The following is a 22,671-nucleotide window of genomic DNA, read 5'->3' on the forward strand; positions in this document are numbered from 1 at the left end:
ATACCACTTTCTAGCCAAATTGGTTGAACCAACCAGACATACCTATTTATGCAAGACACTTGTACAGTTCATTCAGAGTGTGCCATTCCTACAATTTTCTTTCTTTTTCGTGTTCGTGCTGTCCACTTCAATTTCCATTACAATATTTGAGCACAGACCTACCTACTCGTGTGCACTAGGCACTCAGAAACACAAGTGGACTAACTCTGAGCCCTGCTTGGTTTCCAATCTGTGTGATTCCCTATACCCAATGATGAAACCTCATATGTGCACCATCACAAGGGTGTAGTCCTGGAGTGTGCCTATGTTATACCATTTCTTTCATTGAATGATACAAGAGTATACATTGCTCTCATATATCATGTTACCTTTGTCTGCTGTGTTGAGTGAATGAGTGCTATCTAAATTTGAAAAAAACTAGTTCCAAAGATAAACAAGCTTCCAATGACAGTTGTGGATATGAAAATTGAAATTCTTTATTTAGCATAAGAATGTCATAATTACACTTTTACAAAAGATTTTTTTGAGTTTCCCTTAAACTAGTATGGCACTCTTTTCTTTTACAAAAGCTAGGGATAGTAATAAGATGTATCTTTTTTTAATATTCCATCTAAAATTTCCTCCTCCAATATAAGGGCTAAACAATTTAGATATGAACGTAGAGGAATCAACTTCCAAGTAAGAAAGACGGTTAGCTAACATTATAAATATATTGGAAATCTTTAAAAAATGTATGAAAGCTTTAACTAAGTGATTTCTAAAGATATTTACATAGATTAAAAGGATAACATCAAATACATCCTCAATTTTCCAAGTTATCTTGAAATGAGCTAGTAAAAAATGGATCGTTTTGGAAATATGAGTATGGTGGGAAATTAAGAGCAGCCTTGGCAATACGTCCATCCCCATGAATTCTCACAACTAGTGCTTCCAAAGAAGGAAACTTTGCCTGCACCATAACCAAAGAAGGAATGTGAGACTACAGTTCTGCATACTGTTACTAAGTTTTGTTGAGTAACAATGTCATGATGAAGTCCTAATCTACCTCAGCAGGAATGTACCCAACTACCACCAAGCGGAGCTCCTCGCCATAAAAATCTTCAAGGAACTCATAAAGCAACCATGGTTCCTGCCAAGAAAATTAGTATCAATCATTACAAAATCAGGAGGACACAACATGCGTTGACTCAAAACATGAAAATAGTGAAATTGTACTACTACCAACTGAATATGAGGAAAAGGTGCATTGACAATGTCTCAAGAGTTACGAATACCACTTTGAGCGCTACTTCTCTAACTCCATTTTGGTGCCTATTTTATGACTTGACTAACTAGGTGGTCATACCACTTTCTGGTCAAATTGGTTGAACCAATCAGACATACCTATTTATGCAAGACACTTGTACAGTTCATTCGGAGTGTGCCATTCCTGCAATGTTCTTTCTTTTCTGTGTTTCCATTGCCCACTTTAGTTTCCATCATAGTATTTCAGCACAGACCTAGCCTACTCGTGTGCATTAGGCACTCACAAACACAAGTAGACTAACTCTGAGCCCTACTTGGTTTCCAATCTATGTGTGATTCCCTATACCCAATTATGAACCCTCATATGTATAGCATCACAAGGATATAGTCCTGGAGTGTGCCTACCGTTTCTTTCATTGAATGATACAAGAGTATACCTTTCTCTCACATATCATATTACCTTTTTATGTCGTGTAAAGTAAACGAGTGTTATCTAATTTAAAAAAAAACTAGTACCAAAGATTAACAAGCTTACAATGACGTAGTTGTGGATATAAAAATTGATATTCTTTGTTTAGCATAAGAATGTCATAATTATACTTTTACAAAAGATTTTTTTGAGTTTCCCTTTAACTAGTATGACACTCTTCTCTTTTGCACAAGCTAGGGATAGTAATAAGATGTATCTATTTTTAATCTTCAATTTAAAAATTCCTCCTTCAATGTAAGGACTGAATAGTTTGGATATGAAAGTAGAGGACTGAAATTGGTCATACCACTTTCTGGCCAAATTGGTTGAACCAATAAGACATATCTATTTATGCAAGACACTTGTACAGTTTACTCAGAGAGTGCCATTCATGCAGTGTTCTTTCTTTATGTGTTTCTGCTGGCCACGTCAGTTTCCAGCACAGTATTTAAGCACAAACATAGCCTACTCATGTGCATTAAGCACTCATACACACAAGTGGACTAAGTCTAAGCCATGCTTGGTTTCCAATGTATGTGTGATTCCCTATACACAATGATGAACCCTCGTATGTGCAGCATCACAAGGGTGTAGTCCTAGAGTATCTATGTTATATTGTTTCTTTTATTGAATGATACAAGAGGATACCTTGCTCTCATATATCATGTTACCTTTCTATGCTGTGTTTATTGAACGAATGTTATCTAATTTTGAAAAAAACTAGTGCAAAAAATTAACAAGCTTACAATGACATAGTTGTGGACATGAAAATTGAAATTCTTTATTTAGCATAAGAATGTCATAATTATACTTTTACCAAAGATTTTTTAAAGTTTCCTTTAAACTAGTATGGCACTCTTTTCTTTTACACAAGCTAGGGATAGTAATAAGATGTATCTTTTTTTACTCTTCCATTAAAAATTTCCTCCTTCGATGTAAGGGCTGAACAGTTTGGATATGAAAGTAGAGGACTAAACTTCCAAGTAAGAAAGATGGCCATCTAACATTATAAATGCATTGGAAATCTTTAAAAAATGTATGGAAGCTTTAACTAAGTGATTGGTAAAGGTATTTAGATAGATTAAATGGATAACAACAAATACATCCTCAATTTTCCGAGTTATCTTGCAATGAGCTGGTCAAAAATGGATCATTTTGGAAATGTGAGTATGGTGGGACATCAAGAGCAGCCTTGGCAATACGTCCATCCTCATGAATTCTTTCAACTAGTGCTTCCAAAGAAGGAAAGTTTGCCTGCACCATAACCAAAGAAACAACATGGCTTGAGAATGTCAAACTATAGTTCTCCATATTGTTACTAAGTTCTGTTGAGTAACAATGTCAAGATGAAGTCCTGATCTACCTCAGCGCGAATGTACCCAACTACCACCAAGCGGAGCTCCTCGCCATAAAAATCTTCAGGGAACTCATAAAGCAGCCATGGTTCCTGCCAAGAAAATTAGCATCAATCATTACAAAATCAGGAGGACAAACAATCGACATGCATTGACTGAAAACATGAAAATAGTGAGATTGTACTACTACCAATTGAATATGAGGGAAAGGCGCATTGGCAATGTCTCAAGGGTTATGGATACCACTTTGAGCGCTACTTCTCCAACTCGATTTTGGTGCCTATTTTATGACCTGACTGACCAGGTGGTCATACCACTTTCTGGCCAAATTGGTTGAACCAATCAAACATATTTATGCAAGACACTTGTACAGTTCATTCAGAGTGTGCCATTCATGTAATGTTCTTTCTTTCTGTGTTTCTGCTGTCCAGTTCAGTTTCCATCACAATATTTGAGCACAGACCTAGCCTACTCGTGTGCACTAGGCACTCACACACAAGTGGACTTAAATAGTCACACATAACCTGAGGCACTTCGTCATGTCACTTAAGGCACTCACTCACATTCACAACACACATGCGTATCATCACTAACTGCACTCTTACATCACACCCCACTAAAATCACTTGACCTTAGGCGCACACATACAACCCCTAAGCAATTGCACATGCTCACAAATCCTAAACACCACTTGCATACTCACTCACCCACCTAGCCACTCGTGCACTTAGACACTAGGGCACATGCAGTTAGAAACATTTCCATTCACCTCTTAGCCAAGGTCCTTTGGTACACACACACTTTCAACACAGCATCTCACAAGTGACAAGTCTCACCTAGGATAGAGACACTATTTAGAGTACTAACCCATACCTTTGTTAAGCATAGCCCTAGGCACCTACAAGCTCTTAGGTTAGTACAATTTTGAGACACTTAGCCACACCATCGCACATAGATACGAGTGCACTTCACCTCTTTAGGGTAGGAACACATTCACTTAGGTCTCAAACCAAAGAGGTTAGATAAGAACATTACACCATACCCATCTAGGTACACGACATTCTTCTTGGTCCCAACACATAGAGAACCGCCAATCCTTGGGCCACTTCCCTTAGTGACATCCTCATAGGAACCAAGCACACTCAGCTACATAGCCTTCACATGCACTCACAAGCCTTAGCTAACCACAATACTTGCCTAACCAACCATATTAGTTAGCACATATGCTAAGGCTTGGTTCAGATGGAGGTGGTGGCAATGCAAACCATGACCAACATTCGCCCTCTTTTGTGTGAACGGTGAAGCCGGAGGCAGTGTGTTACATGAAGGTAAGAGAGCTTTTTTCTTAGTGCTAGGGCTCTTCTACCAAGGGGTGGGCGCGCGGGGCGAGGGGTGCCAGGAAGAGGGTGGGTCCAAAGGAAAGAGGAGGGAGGCCGTAGCCACTTGGGGCATGCCATGTCAAAAGCAAGTCCCTTTGATGTATCTTTGTCACCGCTTAAACCACTCATGCAACTCTCATAAGAGCAATTGTGTGCATCAACATTAGCACTCGTGCACACGCACAATCACATACTAGTCACTTGTGTGTCCTGTCATGCGTAGACTCATACACACGCTTAGTCACAAACGTCCATCACATACTCGTACATATGAGACTCACAAACATGCGCCCATCCACACACTAACTCTTAGGCATAGGGACCCACCTCGTGTTAAGAGACCCTCACTTTCTTATGCGTACCACACCCGCTGGGCCATGTAGGCACTATCCCTACACAAGCCTAGGTTCCCATGCACTCAACAACAATTGCATAGGTGCAAGCAATCACACTTCTAACCTTGCACCACATAGGCACACATGCTCGCATTCAGCACATGGTCCACCTACACACACATTGGACTCCATACATAGGCATTAGGTTTCACACATTGCACACATAGGCCACTTAGGAACCACCATTGCACAAGTGCTAGGGTACAATAATCACAACCACACCTTAGCATTGAATAGGCTAACATTTCTTAATCTTGCATATATGCAAACTACCATAAGTGTGATACCCTAGTAATCTTAGGAAACCCACAAAACCTCTCCCAAGCATTCCATCTACAAGTATGTCTACACCAAGCCTAGCCTAGCTTTATAGCGTCTCTCATAGTAGAAGCCTCTTGCACACAAGCATGCAAGTGCACCTTATCTTAGGACACGACGACTTTTTTATCTTATTTTGCAAGAAAAACTGGCTAGTTATATTACTCGAAAGACTTTACAATGAAGTACATGTGCTCAACAACTTGGGTGGAGCTAATACCAAGTCATGTTGGGGTCATACATACAAAGGCTCTAAAGGCGGTCTGGGGGGAATGGAGAATAGAAGCCACAAAGGAGGAGAGTAATGCAACCTAGGGTTGCCTACCTGCATCGTGAAGAACAAATCATGACCACCCTAGGTACATACAAAATGGTGTCGGAGCTCGTCACAAGCTCGAGAGTCACCCTGCACCTCATCCCAACAATTACATAGAGGGAGTGGATAATTGAGGTCCAAAGCTCTACCAAAGTCTCATGTGTAGAAAAACATTCGCCACCCAGAGCCAATTGGTAGCACGCCTTCCAAATGTGCCAAACTATGAGGCTCCCAATAACCTCCCATACCTTTGATTGCTCGACTATCAGCTCTAGTACATGCCAGATGGGCAATGTCTCCAAACTAACCACAAAAAGCACCTACCTCAATAAGAAGAATGGCATCATGTATCTCCGCCTCATACAGTAGGTAGTAGCCCTAGCTAACTATGGGTCCCCCAAGATATAAAATCCTAGCTAGGCACCATACACCAAAGAATGTGACATGTTTCTCTCCACACCAACTGCATTGCCTCACAAGACCAGAGGCAATGCTTTGGGTTTCCAAGCGCTGCAGTGCACAATGCTTGCAGACTCCATCCTGCTATATCTGAACTAGCCAACTCCCAACTTCCAAGCCTCCATGTGCGAATAGCCATAGGAAATAAGACACCCTCCGCAACCTCCAACTATCCCATAAGTGTCGCCAAAAGGTCTAATAGAAGGTCTAAGTAATGTTGTGTTTCACCTAGTACCTAATGTGCAAGGGTGCCTAATCCATGTGCTCCTGCATCAAGATATGCATGTCAATTTGTACTGTGTAGGCCAAGAAGCCTTGGGGCTTCTTGCTAACCATTGTGGCTGACCAAAGCCACTCTCTAGGGTCCCACTCCATCTCATCAAGGGGTTGGTTGTTTCAAACCTACAGGTTCCATTCTCGAATTTAGGTCACATAAGGGTTCAATAACTAAGTCTTCCCCTAGAGTCCGATGACACAGATCCTCCTCTAGGAGATAGCTAAGTTGAGCTTCAGTAGGTTAGCTTTCTTCTGATTGAGCCAAGTACTAGGAGAAACTACTAAGGTGGGGTAATGCCAAAGCCCACCTGGAAACTTCCTGCTGATCATCTTGGTCAAGGCCTTATAGGCCTCTAAGAACAAGGTGGTCAACCGCCACTCGGACAGCTCCAAGCGATCTCCCCCTTTGGGCAACAAACCCACTAGTCCTACTAACAAGCTACCAAACATCCACCTTGAGCTGAAAATCTCTTGAAAGCCCTAGATCAAGGGGTCCTTCACTACCTCCCAAAAAGAGATGAAGAAGGCTCTAGACAGCCCATCTTGTGTGTGGAACACCTAAGCTAATTCCCTTCACGTGAATGGCTCAAAGAGTGCCTCTCCCATCACCTTGGTCACAAGGGGTGCAATGCACTCCCACACCTACTGTCTACGTCGGAGCACCCTATCTGATACTACCTCCTATTGAAAAATTTATTTGTATAAGACCGTAGCAAGCTCCATCACATCCTCTAGACCCTCCAATGCTTGTCATGGAGACTCTAGATCTAATCTCCCAAGGTATGTGGCTAATGCGCCTAGAAGAACTCTCTATACATTGTGTCCCCCTTTAGTGCCCAAAATGTTGCTGAGATAAGGAAGAAGAAATCCGAGCACTTATCCTTTAGGCCCACTAGGGCTGCCTGCACTCTAAGCTCTTGCTTGTGTGAGGTGGGATCTCCAAGTGCCTCCTGAAGCTATTTCTAGATGGTTACTAGGTCTCTTCCAAGTTCCCTCTCCTGCTAGCACTGTTGCAAAGCCTGGAGAGCGGCCTCCTAGCATATCCAACTCAACTCTCCTAGAAACTTTGCCACCTCTTCTACAATTTGGTCACCCCTCGCCCAATCCCTAGTCCACAGCTACTAGATCTGCCTCCTTGCCTGCTCCTATCCATGGATTGAATCTAGAATGTGGTAGGAGTGAGTGTCTAGTGCAAAAGCAAGCGCATCCGGTATGAGTAGCACTAGACAATGATCTGAGAGGGTGGTCCCACCCAGCTCCACAACCTGCCTTCCTCAGGAGCACCCCACTCCCCAACATAAAACCTATCCAACTATTCCTATAGAATGCCAACCATCCGCATATAACCCCAAGAGAATTCCAATGAACCATCTCGCATGTGAAAGGCAAGGTCCCTCCAAGCATCTTAGGTGCCCACTCCAAGAAGAAAAATCTCCTATGCATCCTACTCCTCTATCATGCCTCGGAACTCTCTACCACCACCTTGTTGATCCTCTAAGATCTCTAGATTGTTAAAATCACCTCCAAAAATCGAGTCAACTATGAGGAGACTTGCTGCAATCTCCATCCAGAAGTTGGTGAGTGCGCAAACCTCTGTAGAAGCATAGATATGGAGGACCCCAAGACAAGAGTCCCCCACATCAAGCCTAACCCATACTACCATTCTTGCCGAATCATCCCATCGTCTCACACAGAGGCCAACAAACTTAGTAGAAGTGCAAACTACTCCAGTTGTACCATGGGCATCGATGAAGTGTGATCTCCTTGGGAGTACCCTCCCCATGTTGCTAGCTTGGGTGAAGAAAGCTTTTGCTCCTAAAGAAATAAGATATCAATCGGTCCAACAAGGGCTGGCTATAGCTTTTGCTTAACAATCAACTTTCCAATGAACCGTCTTGCCTGTGGAAGGCAAGGTCCCTCCAAGCATCTTAGGTGCCCACTCCAAGAGGAAAAATCTCCTATGCATCCTGCTCCTCTATCGAGCCTTGGAACTCTCTACCACCACCCTACTGATCCTCTAAGATCTCTAGATTGACAATCGAGTCAATTGTCGAGAGACTTGCTGCAATCTCCATCCAAAAGCTAATGCATGTGCAAACCTCCGTAGGAGTATTAGATGTGGAGGACCCCAAGACAAGAGTCCCCCACATTAAGCCTAACCTTACAAGAGTTTTTTTGCCCTAGATTTATTCTCTTTTATTCTATATACATGTGTTACATAGTTTGGGCACTTATCATGTTTTACACCTTTTGGGTGTGAACACACTCTAGCAACCCTAAGGTTTAGGGGTTGTACTTTGTACTTGCATCTTACACTCTTTGATTATTACATTGGGAGTTGTGCCTTCTCTCACACACTCTTCACTGTCAACTATATCTCAACCGAGCTTCGATCTCTCTGCATTCTCTCACCTCTCACATTTGGTATGAAAGCTGGCCCTCTGCTCAGTTCAGCTTGTGGCCATCGCCAACTGAGCTGCACCTCTCAGTTGTCCTCAGCTCCACAGTTACAGGTGGCATTTAGCCCCACCAACAGCAAGTAAGATCCCTGCACAGAGCTGCTGCCCCAGGCCTCCAGTCATGCGCTGCCAGTCGGCCCAGTTCACTGGCTAGCACCGCCAGCGCCAGCAGCACCCTCCCTCTGAGCTAGTTCCCTACACCCTGCACACTCTCTTCACTATCAACTATATCTCAACCGAGCTTCGATCTCTTTGCATTCTCTCACCTCTCACATTTCGTATCAAGGTTGGCCCTCTGCTCAGTTCAGCTTGTGGCCATCACCAACTGAGCCGCATCTCTCAGTTGTCCTCAGCTCCATAGTCACAGGTGGCATTTAGCCCCACCAGCAGCAAGTAAGATCCCTGCACAGAGCTGCTGCCCCAGGCCTCCAGTCATGCACTGCCAGTCTGCCCAGTTCACTAGCTAGCACTGCCAGCACCAGCAGCGCCCTCCCTCTGAGCTAGTTTCCTGCACCCTGTGCAGCTACCCCAGGCGACACTCCTGTATATGCCGCCAGTCTAGGATACGCCTCTGTTTGTGCTGCCAGTCGCCAGCGCTACAAGCACCCACCCCAGCATCTATCGACCTGCTCCATGCACTCCTTCCGGCAATGCCCGCCACCTAAGCAATCACCCGCCAGTCTACTTGCGTCCGCCAATCCCTTCAACCACCTCGACTTCGCCTCTGGTTTGACGTCCAGCTGCGCCGCTTGCCTCCAACACCACCGAACTGCCACCTGCATTGCCAGGTCCGCCACCACAACTCACTTGAAGGAGGTGACAGAAATTATTTTTTATCAAAATTTTAATTCAGATTTCATCTTCTAGAAGGGGCTTGTGCTGGGCAGCATATCTCTATTCTTGCAAGTGTTCGGGACACATTTATTGCAGAGATTTTGTGCATTTCCAATCAGAATTTTGGGGCTTTTGATGTCAGCTCAGAGATTGGCAAATGTACATCAGTGACAGTCTGTAATAGATTGAATTTGTGCATTTTTGGGGCTTTTGCATTTTTTGTGGTACTGAGCACTGTTTATGCTTTAGACAACATGTACATCAGACAGTTTTTTAACAGAGTGTGATTAGTTTTGCTAATTACAACAAAGTATTTGTTGTAATTTCTAGAAATTTTGAGATTTCCAAGCTGGTCTAGCTCGAAGTATTACTCTCTTGCTCCTTGATTAGTGACATTTACCATGGCCAATCAGGGAGGTGATTTATTCACATATGTGTTCAACGAGGATAGGTTTGATACCAACAACTATTCTCTATGGTCTTTTATTATGAAAAATATACTAATTGCAAATAATCTTTGGGATTATGTCAATGGTGAATAAGTTCGGCCTAGAGTTGTGGCTCTTGCTACACCTCCTCCAGGAGGATGTGGACAAAGGGCAACTTAGCTTGCTCTACCTGTTGAACCCACTCTAGCTCAGCCACTTCCCTAGAGATCAACAGCACAAAAGACATGGGACACATGATACTCTGGCATTGTCATTGATTGCATTAGCAGTTCAACAGTCCATCATCTTGCACATCCGGCCTGCAACTTCTTCACAAGAAGCATGGCCGATCCTAGAGCAAATGTTTGCTGGAAAAAATGCGACACGTATCTCTTTCTTGAAGAAAGAGCTTGAGACTATGAAGATGGATGAAGGGGACTATGCAACATCATCTCAATAAAATTTAGGAATTGCGTGAGCCGCTTATGAATGTAGATAAGTATTATCCAGATGCTCACTTGATCTCTACTACTTTGAATTCGTTGCCGCCCTCGTATTTGGCCTTTAATACAGTTTTGAACCTCACCATGAGGATTTCCCCACAGCCACTTACTTTCCTTCACTTGGTCAGTATGCTCTTAGAGGAAGAGCAAACAAGAAAGAACAATGGGGTGGATGTTATAGTCTCAGAGAGCAAGCATTTATGGCAAGGCACAAGGGCAAGGGCAGCCAAGATAAAAATGCTCCGCAGAGCTCTCGGACTTCAGGTACTTCACAAAGCAGCAAGAATTATGGGGACATGCAATCCAAGAAGGGCAAGTGCCTCTGTTGCAAGAAGCCAAGTCACTACATCACAAAATGTAAGAAGCGCATAGCCAAGGAGGAGGAGTCAAGGATGTTTGTTTCTAATGCACCTTCTACTACTACTAAGTCTGTGTCCTTTATTGCAGACCATGACTATTGTTTTTACACATGCAGTTATGACTCTTCTTAGGCTGATAGAGCACTTAGCTCTATTGAGATTGCGAGCACATGGTTCTTTGGCAATGGTGCTTCTGGGCATGTCACATATCCCGCAAGGATTTGTTTTCCTCCGTTATTGCAACTCCTATTGGCAAGTCTATGGAGTGTGCTAACAATGCACATACCTTGTTAGAGGTATTGGGGAGATTGTGTTGATAGCCATTGATGGCTCTATTTTCCGTTTGCAAGATGCATTATTTATACCAGGCATAAAGAAGAACCTGTTGTCTATTTCTTCTTTGGCAAAGTGTAGTTTGCAAGTCACCTTTGACGATGACAGATGCATGGTCACAGATAAAGAACGCATGTCTGTGGTTTTGACTGGCATTTCCTTTTTTTTTTTGGCAAATAAAGTGTGGCTAATTATATTACTTCAGAAAAAACATTGAATACAAATAAGTGCTCATGCTCAACAGACTAGCTAGAGCTGATGTTGAGTCACAGATATGTCAAGTATACAAGCCTCTCAAGGTGGTCTAGGGGAGATGGGAGCAAGAAGCCATTGGGGGGGGGGGGGGGATATCGCCATCTCGGGCTGCCTGCTTGCATCATGAAAAACAGGTCCTAGCCGCCCCAAGTGCGTATGAAGTGAAAATGGAGCTCCTGATGAGCTCGAGACTCACCTTGCACCTGGTCCCATTGGCCACGGAGGGAGTGAATGATGGAGGTCCAACGCTCTGCCAAAGTCGCATGTACTGAAAGTCTCTCCCCAGTAAAAACCTCCTAACACCAGACCTTCCAGATGTGCCATCCTGTAAGACTCCCTACAATCTCCCATACCTCAGAGCAGTCTGTTGTGGGTTCCAGTACTTGGTGGATGAGTAGAGCCTCCAAGCCAACCACTGCGCACGACCGAGCCTCAATGATGAAAATCATGTCTTGCATCCCAGCCTCATATAAAAGGTAACGGCCCTGGCTGACTGCCTACCAATAGAAAGCTCCCCATGAGATACATCCAAGGCTGGGTGCTATACAACGGAGAATGCGGCATGCTCCTCTCCACACGAGCTGCACTGTCTCACACGACCACATGGATGATAGAGAGTTTAGTTTAGACGAGCTTGCTTATTTGACTCGTGTGGTCCTTGTGGATGACCACAATGCAGTGCTAGAGGAGCTAGGATACTTAGATCAGAGAGGGCATGTGGCTTTTGGTTCTCCTACTTGTTGAAGGAGAGAGTCACTTGTGAAGCCTTTATTTTAGTGGTAAAACTTTGGATACGCATTGAAGACCCTTTAGCCCTTAGCCATGAGACTCCTTGCTTAGGATTGCTCTTCGGGTAAATGTGAGAGAAACTAGAGTGCCTATTCTCTCATTCACACAAAGATTCGCAATCGGCTTAGCACATGACAGTTAGGATGGGTAGTCTATTGCCGCACTAACTTACGCATGATGAGGGCTATGATGAGCATGGGTAGTTCGAAGCAAGTAAAGTTTAAACACTTAACCATAAAATTTAAAATTTGTTGTTTTAAACTTTGAGTTTGAAGTTTATACTTTACAATTTAGACTCTAGAGTTTACAATCTTACGTGCATTGTGTAGGTGAATGCTGATACATTCAAACTGACGGGCAACACTCTTCCAAGTGTACATCAGGAGATGGAAGAGAAGGAGATGATTTTTGCAGAGCTCTATAGAGAGCTTATAGCAACAGTTACTCGTGACACTTGCAATCAGCATGCTCGTGGGCGAGGAGTTGGAGTAGGTGGTAGCAAGGGCATGGTCATTTGACGCCCTTCAACATGGAGGAGGGGTGGTTCAAGTGACTTAAAGACATATGTAAAACGGAGCTCTAGTAGCTCACATCCTATGCCTCGTGATGACATCCCCCCTTGCCTACACAACCGCCCTCTAGAGAGCCATCATTTGACGATGATGGTAACATCATCAGTCAGGATGAGTATGAGTGTGTCTCATCATCCGATGCCGAGGAGTCATCTTCAGACTCTCTTGATGAGCACTCAGATGGTTCTGATGATGATGATAATTATAGTGATATATCATCATAGATTCATAGGTCTCTCTTTTTTGTATCCACATATTTTGTTCATTCATGATGCTAGAGGCATTGGATCGTCACAGTCTAGATACATTGGTAGACTTCTTGAGAGGTTTGGCTTATAGGATTTGAAGCTAGTTTGTACACCAATGGAGATTGGATTCAAGCTGTCCTTGTATGATGACAGTGATTTGTTTGATATTCATACGTATGCTCCAATAGTTGGATGTCTCATTTACTTATGCAGCACAAGGCTAGACATTCAATTTGCAGTTTCATCCCTGAGCACATATATGCACCAACCACGTATGTCACATTGGCAAGCTTTCAAGCACGTTTTTCATTGCTTGCAAGGTACTAGGACTCTTGGATTGCTTTATGCCAAGCGGGGACCATTGTAACTACATGTTTACAGTGATTCAAACTAGGTTGCTGATTTTGATTCTCGTCAGTCTACTAATGGTAATTATTGCTTTCTTGGCTCATCTTGCATCTCTTGGCTTAGCAAGAAAAAATTCATTGTTGCCACATTGTTATGTGAAGCTGAATACAAGGCAGCTTTCACTACCACAATTGAATGTGTATGGCTGAGACGTTTGTAGGCTGATTTAGATGTATCTCTCACGAAGCCTTATCTCTTTTTTATTGACAATCAAAGTGCCAATCATATGTCTTTATGTTGATGATCTTTTGTTCACAGGTGTGAGAGGTGAGAGAATGAACAGAGATTAAAGCTCAGTTGAGAGTACGGTTGACAGTAAAGAGTATATGAGAGAGAAGGCGTGACTCCCAATGCAATAATCAGAGAGTATAAGATGCAAGTACAAAGTACAACCCTTAAACCTTAGGGTTGCTAGAGTGTATTGACACCCGAAAGGAGTAAAACACGATTAAGTGCCCAAACTATGTAACACAGGTACATAAAATAAAAGAGAATAAATTTGGGAAAAATAACCTCTCATAAGGAGTAAAGAATACCCCAGTGTCCTACCGACGACACTCCTCTATGAGCATAAGCGTGAGTTAAACCCAACAAACCCCTCTAGAGTGAAGAGTGATAAATATACAAAGGATCATCCACCAAAGGAGATCAAATTTAAAGCATTGCGAAATGCTTCAAATTTGTTACGAGAAAGAGCTTTGGTGAAAACGTAGCCTCTCTTTGATAAAGTGATAGTGAATTTCTGTGTTTCATACATGGGTAAGGCTCTTGAGCTTATAGGATTCAGTGATGCAGATTGGGCTAGATGTGCATATGACAGAAGATCGACAAGTGGGTATGCATTTGATCTTGGCAACAGCATGATTAGCTGAAGAGTAAAAAGAAACCCAGTGTGGCTCTCTCGAGTACTCAAGCAGAATAGAGAGGTGCAACCTTAGCTACATGTGAAGTTGTTTAGCTAGTTAAGATATTAGATGATTTGGGAGTACAAGTGGATAAACCATGGGATACAAGAGGTGACTTCAGCTTGAGGGGGAGTGTGAAAAATCAAGCTCACCGACTCTTGACAACTATAGATTAGGTGTCAGTTATGTGTGCTTCAATAAGTGAGTCGGGACCTAACTATAGTTAGGCAATGTGGTTAGGAGTTAGAACAGTGTGACCTATCCTTTGTTATGTCACTAGTGTAAGGTGTGTATATAAGTAAGATGAATGAATAATGAAAAAGAAGCATGAGAGTACTTTGTTCTCTGAGCTCACTCTGTCTATGTCTCTTTCTCCCTCTCTGAATCTATAAGATTTTCTAGATTCTTCCCTACACACCATGCGCTTTCCACCATCAAGTGGTCCTCCACTCCCATTTTGTCACATAGGTCTTGGCACCTTCTACAGGGCTGTCTCTCTCTTTCCATCCAACCACGCGAATATGCAAGGCTCTAATTTTCCTTCTCTTCTCCTCTTCAAGTGCTGCATTCATCAGTTCTTCCTTTTTTGTTGGCATTTTCCTTGCCACCTCAATCTATTTGGAGTTTTCAACCACCTCCACTTGTGCTTGTTTCACTATGGTCACCCATAAATTAATCTCCTTTGTCATGTGTGTCTTCATCTCATCTATTTCATTTTGCACATTGTTGGGGACTACTTTGGTGATTTTCCCTTTCTCCTTAAGAAGATAGAGCTCATTCCGATATTCGGTGATCTCATTTTGGAGTTCTTCAATCACCCTATTTCTCTCTTAGAGAGACACTTCAATGTCAGTCTTCCAAAAGGTGAAATTTTCTACAATTTCCTCATATATTTCACTCTTCCACTCTTACACCTTCTTAGTCATCTCCTCCCTCATTTGTTGTATGACTTTATCACACATTGTTGTCATCATCTATTCGATATTTCCCATATCTTGATCTTGCATTTTGCACACGTCCCAAAGCACATCTAGGCCCTTCTTCATGTGGGAGTTTGTCACCTTGTCGATGTTGCTCAATATGGTCAAGCATTTTTCGCTCTTCTCCCCTCTTGTGCGGCTGCTGCATGTTGTGGATATCCGATTTTGCCCATCGTATCTCAAAGATTTGTTGGTTGTTCAACTCCAAGGCAATCACCAGAATGCCATGGTGTTAGTATTGGAAGTACCGATGTTGAGCAGGTGGGGGGGAGGCAAGCATGTCTAGGACGAGTTGTGTGCAGGGCAGGTTCAACTAGGTGTAGAAGGTGGGGCAAGCCAAGCGGATCCAGGGATAAAAGGCAAGGCAAGCACATGGCGATAGAAGATCGGGCAGGTCACTTGTTGCAATGGATGTGTGAGCATGTCGAGCGAAACATGCAGGAGGTAGAGACAAACCACAACGAGACAGGGGCGGGTGAGGCAAGGGCGCAAGAGCATGGCAAGGTCGAAAGCAAGGCAAGAGGGGGAGAGTAAGGGTGGGGGCGGGGCAAGTAAGGACAAGGTGGACGCAAGGGTGGGGGATTGCTGGAGGAAAAGGCAAGGAGACATAGCATGGGCGGGGCAGCGTACGGAGAAAGAGCAAGGGCTAAGGGATTGCTATAGGGTGAGGCAAGGAGAGAGAGATGTGGAGCTAAATATGCATTATATGTTGATTAGCCGTTTTAAATAGCCCCAAAACATGCTAAATAAATTAAATTACCAAACTTTCATTAAAAAGAAATGTGTTCCTAGAGAAGTGTCTGTGTCCCATAAGCCAAACCCTTAGTTAGGAGGACCCATCCATCTATAAATAGACAGGCTGCCCTCCACTCAATGTTATTCCTATTTTGCTGTCCACACCCTATTCGCAAAGGATATCTCAATTTCAGTCGTCATCTACTACTGTCCAACACTTCGCACCTGCTGATCAGCCATCTCCATCAGCTGGCAACCTTTCTACAGTCTGCATTTGCTACTGATTCTTCAGCTATTGCTGCTATTGGACCCTGCCAGCTGTCACTAACCTGCCATGTGACCAGCAGCCCTTGTGTTTAGCTGATTCTGTTGTCGCCATCAGCTGCCATGTGGACTGCTGCCTGCATTTAACTGTTTTCAGCCACCATATAGCTGCCATCTCAGCTAACAGGCTGCATTTTGTGTTGCCACCTGTCGCCCAGCTCCCATGTCATGACAGACTGCTGTGTTTGCTGTTTCTGCATTGCCCGGCTCTATTAGACACTAATCCAGCCTTCATAAGTTGCATAGCCTCACATCTCCCAAGGCTTCCAGCCGCATTTCGAGATCTATCAAAGTTTGAGGTTCCAGTATTCACCTTGCCAAGTGTGTTTCTTGCATTGAACATTGTATTCATTCATTATTCAGATTCTCTCATCTTCTATTTTCATTGTCTGTGTTACCCTAACCCTACTTGTGTTTCTTTATTAATCTATGCTTTTGTCATATGATTGTGTTTACATTTTGTAGTCGAGCATTTCGTTACAAGAGAAAGCATAATTAGGCAACTCAACTAAGGGTACAAAAAAGTCAAAGTCTACTTACAACAGTTTTCTCAGAGTTGTCAAAATATGGATTCCACCCAACACTCATTACCATCTTAAAAACCCCTCGATCAGCAAGGCCAGCCCACCCCAAGTAAATGCCGCAAACATGGTCTGCAAGAATGCTTGAAAAGGCTGCTGTTGGCAGATTAGCTGCAATGACAGACACGAAGAATAACACAAGAATCCATAAAAAGAGCGAGCAAATTTGAGAAATTTACAACTACAATTTGGTAATATAGCGTATAAACTAATTACCTACAAGAATCCATAAGAAAGACAATTAAAGTTTAGAGTTTTTAAACTACAATTTGGTAAACTAGCATACAAGTTAATTACTTACATGAACATACCAGTTGGTATTCCAAGGACCTTAGAACCACGGCCAAACCCTTTGATGACTCGGCCCCCTACATACCAAGGCTCAATGGGAAGAGCATTACATATCCCTACATAGACAGAATTTCAATCAAAAATGATTTATTGAATTTACTCAATCCCAGTATTATGTCAGTCCTTTAAAAGCACACAGCTGCAATCACTCAAGCATTGCAGAAAAATAGCATGTATAAAAAGTTCAACATTATTCTTTTGAGAAATAACACAAACTAGTAAAATTCCAGATGGCTCCCTCCCCTCAAAAAGAACAAAACAAAATCCCCTCCTTATAAACCCCCTCATGATGCACACCGCACTGGGGCCCCCGACCTCTCCCTCCCCTCAAAAAGAACAAAACAAAAGAAGAAGAAGGGCATGATGACCAGTCACCTCCCTCCCTCCAATCCCTAGAATGCGGCCAATATGGCACCCACCCCCCTCGCCGATGGCCACTCCCTTGCCCGTCACCTCAACCCCCATCCCCTTCCCCTTCCCTATCACTGCCTCATAATCAATTCTCTCTACCATTGCCACCTCACTTCCCCCCCCTTTAACTATAAGTACCCTCTCTCACCCTCTCCTAGACTAGTGGAACAACCCCCAAATGCACATGAGCATAAGGAATGGCTAGACTTTGAGCATAAAATGAGAACAAGTATGTAACATTGACTTCATCCAATTTTGGGCGAGGCTGCATTGACGCAATCCAATTTCAGATGCCTAAACAAGACCCTAGTTAAAGTAAATGAATAAGTCTATGAGTATTAAAGGACCTTACCATGAGATAATACGCCTCATAATAATTTAAAAGTGGCATAGAAGTGCATTAATAAATAGAACTTTTAAGGTAAGTCTTCAACAGATCTTAATATCTTAAGCCCAGAAGTGGAAATGATAGAGTAAGGTCTATAATCTCATGATAACCCTAAGGATTAACTATGGACCTTTAGTTGCTACGTAATAAGTTTGAAAGTGACATGAATGTACAATAATAGATAGACTTTTAGGATAAATGTTAAGTGATATTAATATCTTAAGCCCATAAATGTAAAGGATAGGTTATAGCAACTAAAGATCCATAATATCCTTACAAAGGAAGTGCGGTGTATTAGGATGAGATGAAATTATAGCCTTGTCTTGGTAAAACAACCCCGAGTTTAGCAGCACCCCTAGATACCAATTAGAAGTGACATCCTAGGGTTAACATAGGCTGTAACCTTCACCTAGGTGCCTATGAAAGAACACTAGATTAAATCAAAGGGGAAATGCTTCAAACAATAGTGAGAAACATATTAGCAAAGGACTCTTCAATGCATGCCTTAGAGCAACTATTAAGATTGAGCATTAGACTTTTATTAAGAGACATTTTTGGGTTGTGAAAGGATCTCCAAAAGGAGACACTGCGGTTAATAGTTTTGTACTTAATTACTTTTTGGATGTGTCTCGATAAGCATCTATTGCATGTGGGAAGACATTATTCCGCATGCTTGAAATTCTACAGCGATATTATCCTGAAATGGATTGAATGCCTTGAAAGGACTTCGTTGTTACTTGTCTTGGCTGTTTTGTGAGTACACGACAAAAGAGAAGTATAAACACAGAGAGAAGGAAAGAGAAACTCAAATGAATGCTAAGAAAGAAATAAGTAGACTGCACTGGTCTGAAAAGGAATGTTGAGTAAAAATGGACTCATCAGTCCCTACATGCAACCCAAAGCATCAATGAGGCCACCAGATTAGGTTGATGAGAGAGCGAGAGACTGCACGCTGAATTGAAGAGAGAGCATGGCAATGTAATGAGGACATGTATTTTTGAAACCTCACTTAACATGTAAATTAATTTTTAATCACATGATTAAGTAAATGTTGCACATGTGAGATGCAACTAGGGTTAGAGTAAAATTACGAGCCCAAGATCCGAGAAAATCATGAGATATCAAAGGCAAAAGTTGTCGGAGGTCATTCATTTGGCCATAAGTATCGGTTGGTGACACTAGAGATGTAGCGTTTAATGGTACCTAACACCGATCTCAAAGTCAAAGATGGCACAGAGAGACTCAGGAGTGGAAGATGCCTGGCCAATTTAATTATTGATCAGTTAGATTATTTTTCGAGGCACCGAAATAATTATTAGATTAATTTTCAGTAATTAAAGGCTGAAAATTAATATTAAATTATGGATAATGTTGAAAAAACCATTTGGAAAGGCTGCCACTTAGCAAAATTGCCCATATAGGTTGGTAAAAGACTGAAGAAGAGAAAAAACGAGATCATTCTTGCTATAGTAAATGTGGGAGAGCTATGAGTAGCCATGGCTAGCCTATTTTCAGCTATTGCAACCAGTCACGAGTGAGTTTTGAGAAGGCATTTGCAGATTTGAACCCTCCACAACTGGGTGATTGCATCCAGGAACAAGATGATAGCTGATTTGGATTACTTAGCTATAGGCGACAGCATTTAATGCCATTGTGGCACGACAACAATTGCATTTGACTGATTTTCAGTCATTCTTCGCAACAAAACTCTGAATTTTCTCTCTCTACAACTTTCTCTCTCATCTCCCATCCATTTCACAACCTTGCTTCCAAAATCTTAGCATTTGAATTCTTGGAGGCTGAGAAATTGCAAATTTCTAATCCTAATCTACAGCAGAAATTAAGGTTTAGCAACAGCCTCGAGAAGTGTGCCAAAAATTAGAAGCTCTAGGACTTGGATTTTTCAGGGCTCAAGGTAAATTTCAGCTAAATTCAGGTGGAGGACTAGCCAACTATTGAATTTGGGCCATTTCCATAGTCTATGAGGTGGATAAAGGCTAGTTAAGTGCCCGAATCAAGGGGCAAATCAGATTGAAGCTTGCTGGTCAGTTTGGACAGCAAGGGAAGTTTGGATTGTGAAGGGGATCGAGAGAATCCCATTGTAAATATACTTCTTCTTCAATAAAACTAAAGAAATACGGAAAGGGGGGCCAATTTCGGGGCTATTCGGGTATGCATTGTTCAAGATCAGTAGGTAGATTTGACTTTTCAGACTTGCATTTATTGTTTGCTGCTGTAATTAAGTTGTAATCAGGGATTTACCACCCATCCACAAAAGGAAGGCTGGTTTCAAGCAAGCTGAAAAGAGTGTCAGGGAGGAGTGAGATGGCTAAATAGAAGCCATCATGAAAACAGGCCAACCAACCCACCAATCTGCAGCATTTAATGCTGGTGAACTGGTCAAAATGCTGCCACCTGGCCAAGCAGCCCCTGCCAGTGTGAATGCAGCCAGTTTGAAGTTGAACCGCCATACTGAAATGCAGTGGAACTGGGCCACTATTTGGCAGTGTGGACACACTCAAATGCACTAAAAACTGAAATGTAAGAGTAGAAACTGAAATGCATGGGCTGTCAAAGTTCATGTGTCTCCGTTAGACTCTGACAGAGCTCACAACCAAGAAATGACCGACATGAAACGCACAAGAATGCTAACATCCCTTCTCAGATTCTAGGGAGTGTTTCAAGATGCAATACTCTCATGTGATGGAGCATAGAAACTTGAGACAATAGCTTGTCAAAAGATCTATTGCATTATCCTTTGTAGGACAATAGACCACCACTAGCTTAGACTCCACGATGCACCCCCCCCCCCCAAAATAATGGTATTGAACTTCAAGAGGGAACCTCCTAGTCCAAGGAACAAAGCAAAAACTGTAGTGGAGACTCAAATATTAACATCTCTAGCCCAATCAGAGTTACTCGATCCTAGCTCCCTCTTTGTACATGATCCCATAGAATCGTGTCCCCTGTGAAAGTGCAAAACACACAATGCAACTCTCTAGTGAGCTCGTAATGGAATCTTCATGAAAAAGAAAAGAGTGCGACCATATAATAGATATTTGACCTCGTATGTATGAGCCAAATGAGGGAACTGACGAGGCGACTGTAATAAGTGGCACCCAATAGGGGATCAATGGTCGATCACTTGGACTCAAGGTCCACGGGGCAAGAAATGGGTTTACATATAATCCATACCAAACTCCAAGAAGCTTGGAGATGTTGAAACCAACCTTCCTTCTCTACAAATGATGGTGGATGACCTAATTTAACACAAATTACAGCAATTTAGATTTTAGCCCCAACAATTGGTGTCCTTTGCAGTATTTCTTTATCTTCTATTGCTCTAAGTTGAAGTACACTGAGATATGGACTAATCTACTTAAAATTTCAATACAAATGGCTATCATAAAGGACCACCAACAAATAATCAATTTGCCCCTTGATTTGACTAGAGATTGGGCACAAATTGATCTTTGAGCTCTTCCAACCAAGCCAAATCAAATAGGAATGGGCCGACCCCTCAAATCAACTATAAATTCTCAATTCACAGCTGCTACTCTAAGTACATGGTCTTCAATTACTAGATACAAATCCCAATGTGGCTAAGATATCCAACTGTTGCTACAAATTAGGGTTTCAACAGCAATTTCTTCAATTGCTCTTCACAAATGGTTGGAATATACTAAGAATTAATGAGGGAATGTCAGAGAGAAGGAAAATCTGTTGGAGAAAATCTTTTGAATGGTAGCTTTGATGGTGATTTTGATAGTGCCAACAGCTTTGAAAGGGGGGTAAAACACTAGTGCAACTAGTGAGCCCTCCTCTTCTATCAGCTGATGTCCGATCAGCCAGAGTGTCTAGCACCAACCTCAAGGCAGCCTCTGGATGATCTCGTCTGGTGTATTTGGGACTTCTTCTAGCTTGTATACGCCCCAATCTGCTCCTAGCTGGCTGGAAATCTCTTTCGCAGCAGCTCTCCACCTCCTTCTACCTTTAGAATGGCTATCTACACACTCGGTCAGCCTTGAAGTGGCATTATCTTGGCTTGCATGGGCAAGTTTGGCAAGTTGCAGCCTTGCAAAAGCAGTTTGCAGCATTAATTACTTAATTTTCAGAATTATATTTCTGAAAATTAATTATCCATTTGACCTTGCCCAATACTGAGCTAGTGCCCATCCACATTTAATATGCTACCCGCTTTGGAACGTTAAGTTGTTCCAAACGTTACATGGCCTTAGACTAGCATCAATTAATTAAGTAATGCCTAGTCCTAATGTCACCACATGACATTTTAAAGGTCCAGTTGATATCATAGGCCCAAATCGATACTAGGCACCCACAAGTACCTATCCCGCACGACTTAAAGGTCCACTTGATGTCCTAGCCCCAAACTGACACTAGGCATCCACAAGAGCATGTCCAATGTGACTTACAACGACTTCTATCATTGTCACCAACTGCATGCTTAGGGTTTTAGACTATCAACATGACTTAATTGTCTTGCACTTCACGTGTACCTCACATGTGTACAACTCAATACTACCAAAGCTAAGCATTAAAAATACACACCTATGGCAAGTGTACTTTGTGCTGAGA

At 42.5% G+C, this 22,671-nt stretch overlaps 1 protein-coding gene across 3 annotated transcripts in view; it reads right to left on the minus strand.

Moving 5' to 3' along the window:
- Window positions 1-725: 725 nt before the first annotated feature.
- Window positions 726-22,671, minus strand: part of FMN/FHY (riboflavin kinase/FMN hydrolase) — a 147,099-nt gene continuing 125,153 nt past the window's right edge. For 2 of the 3 annotated variants that reach the window (XM_087661333.1, XM_087661331.1), the window contains exons 7-10: window positions 17,237-17,332; window positions 16,885-17,036; window positions 3,078-3,161; window positions 2,774-2,968 (exon numbers count right to left, since the gene is read on the minus strand). In XM_087661333.1, the coding sequence (XP_087517459.1) occupies window positions 2,822-2,968; window positions 3,078-3,161; window positions 16,885-17,036; window positions 17,237-17,332 (479 nt within the window). In that variant the 3' untranslated portion in view covers window positions 2,774-2,821. Of the gene's footprint in view, window positions 950-1,045; window positions 1,130-2,773; window positions 2,969-3,077; window positions 3,162-16,884; window positions 17,037-17,236; window positions 17,333-22,671 lie in introns of those variants that run through there. The other variant, XM_087661332.1, reaches the window with a different exon arrangement.

Source organism: Lygodium microphyllum, chromosome 21 (assembly GCF_053477565.2).
Source record: "Lygodium microphyllum isolate KBCC chromosome 21, Lygodium_microphyllum_v1.1.10, whole genome shotgun sequence".
NCBI classification, from domain to species: Eukaryota; Viridiplantae; Streptophyta; class Polypodiopsida; order Schizaeales; family Lygodiaceae; genus Lygodium; species Lygodium microphyllum.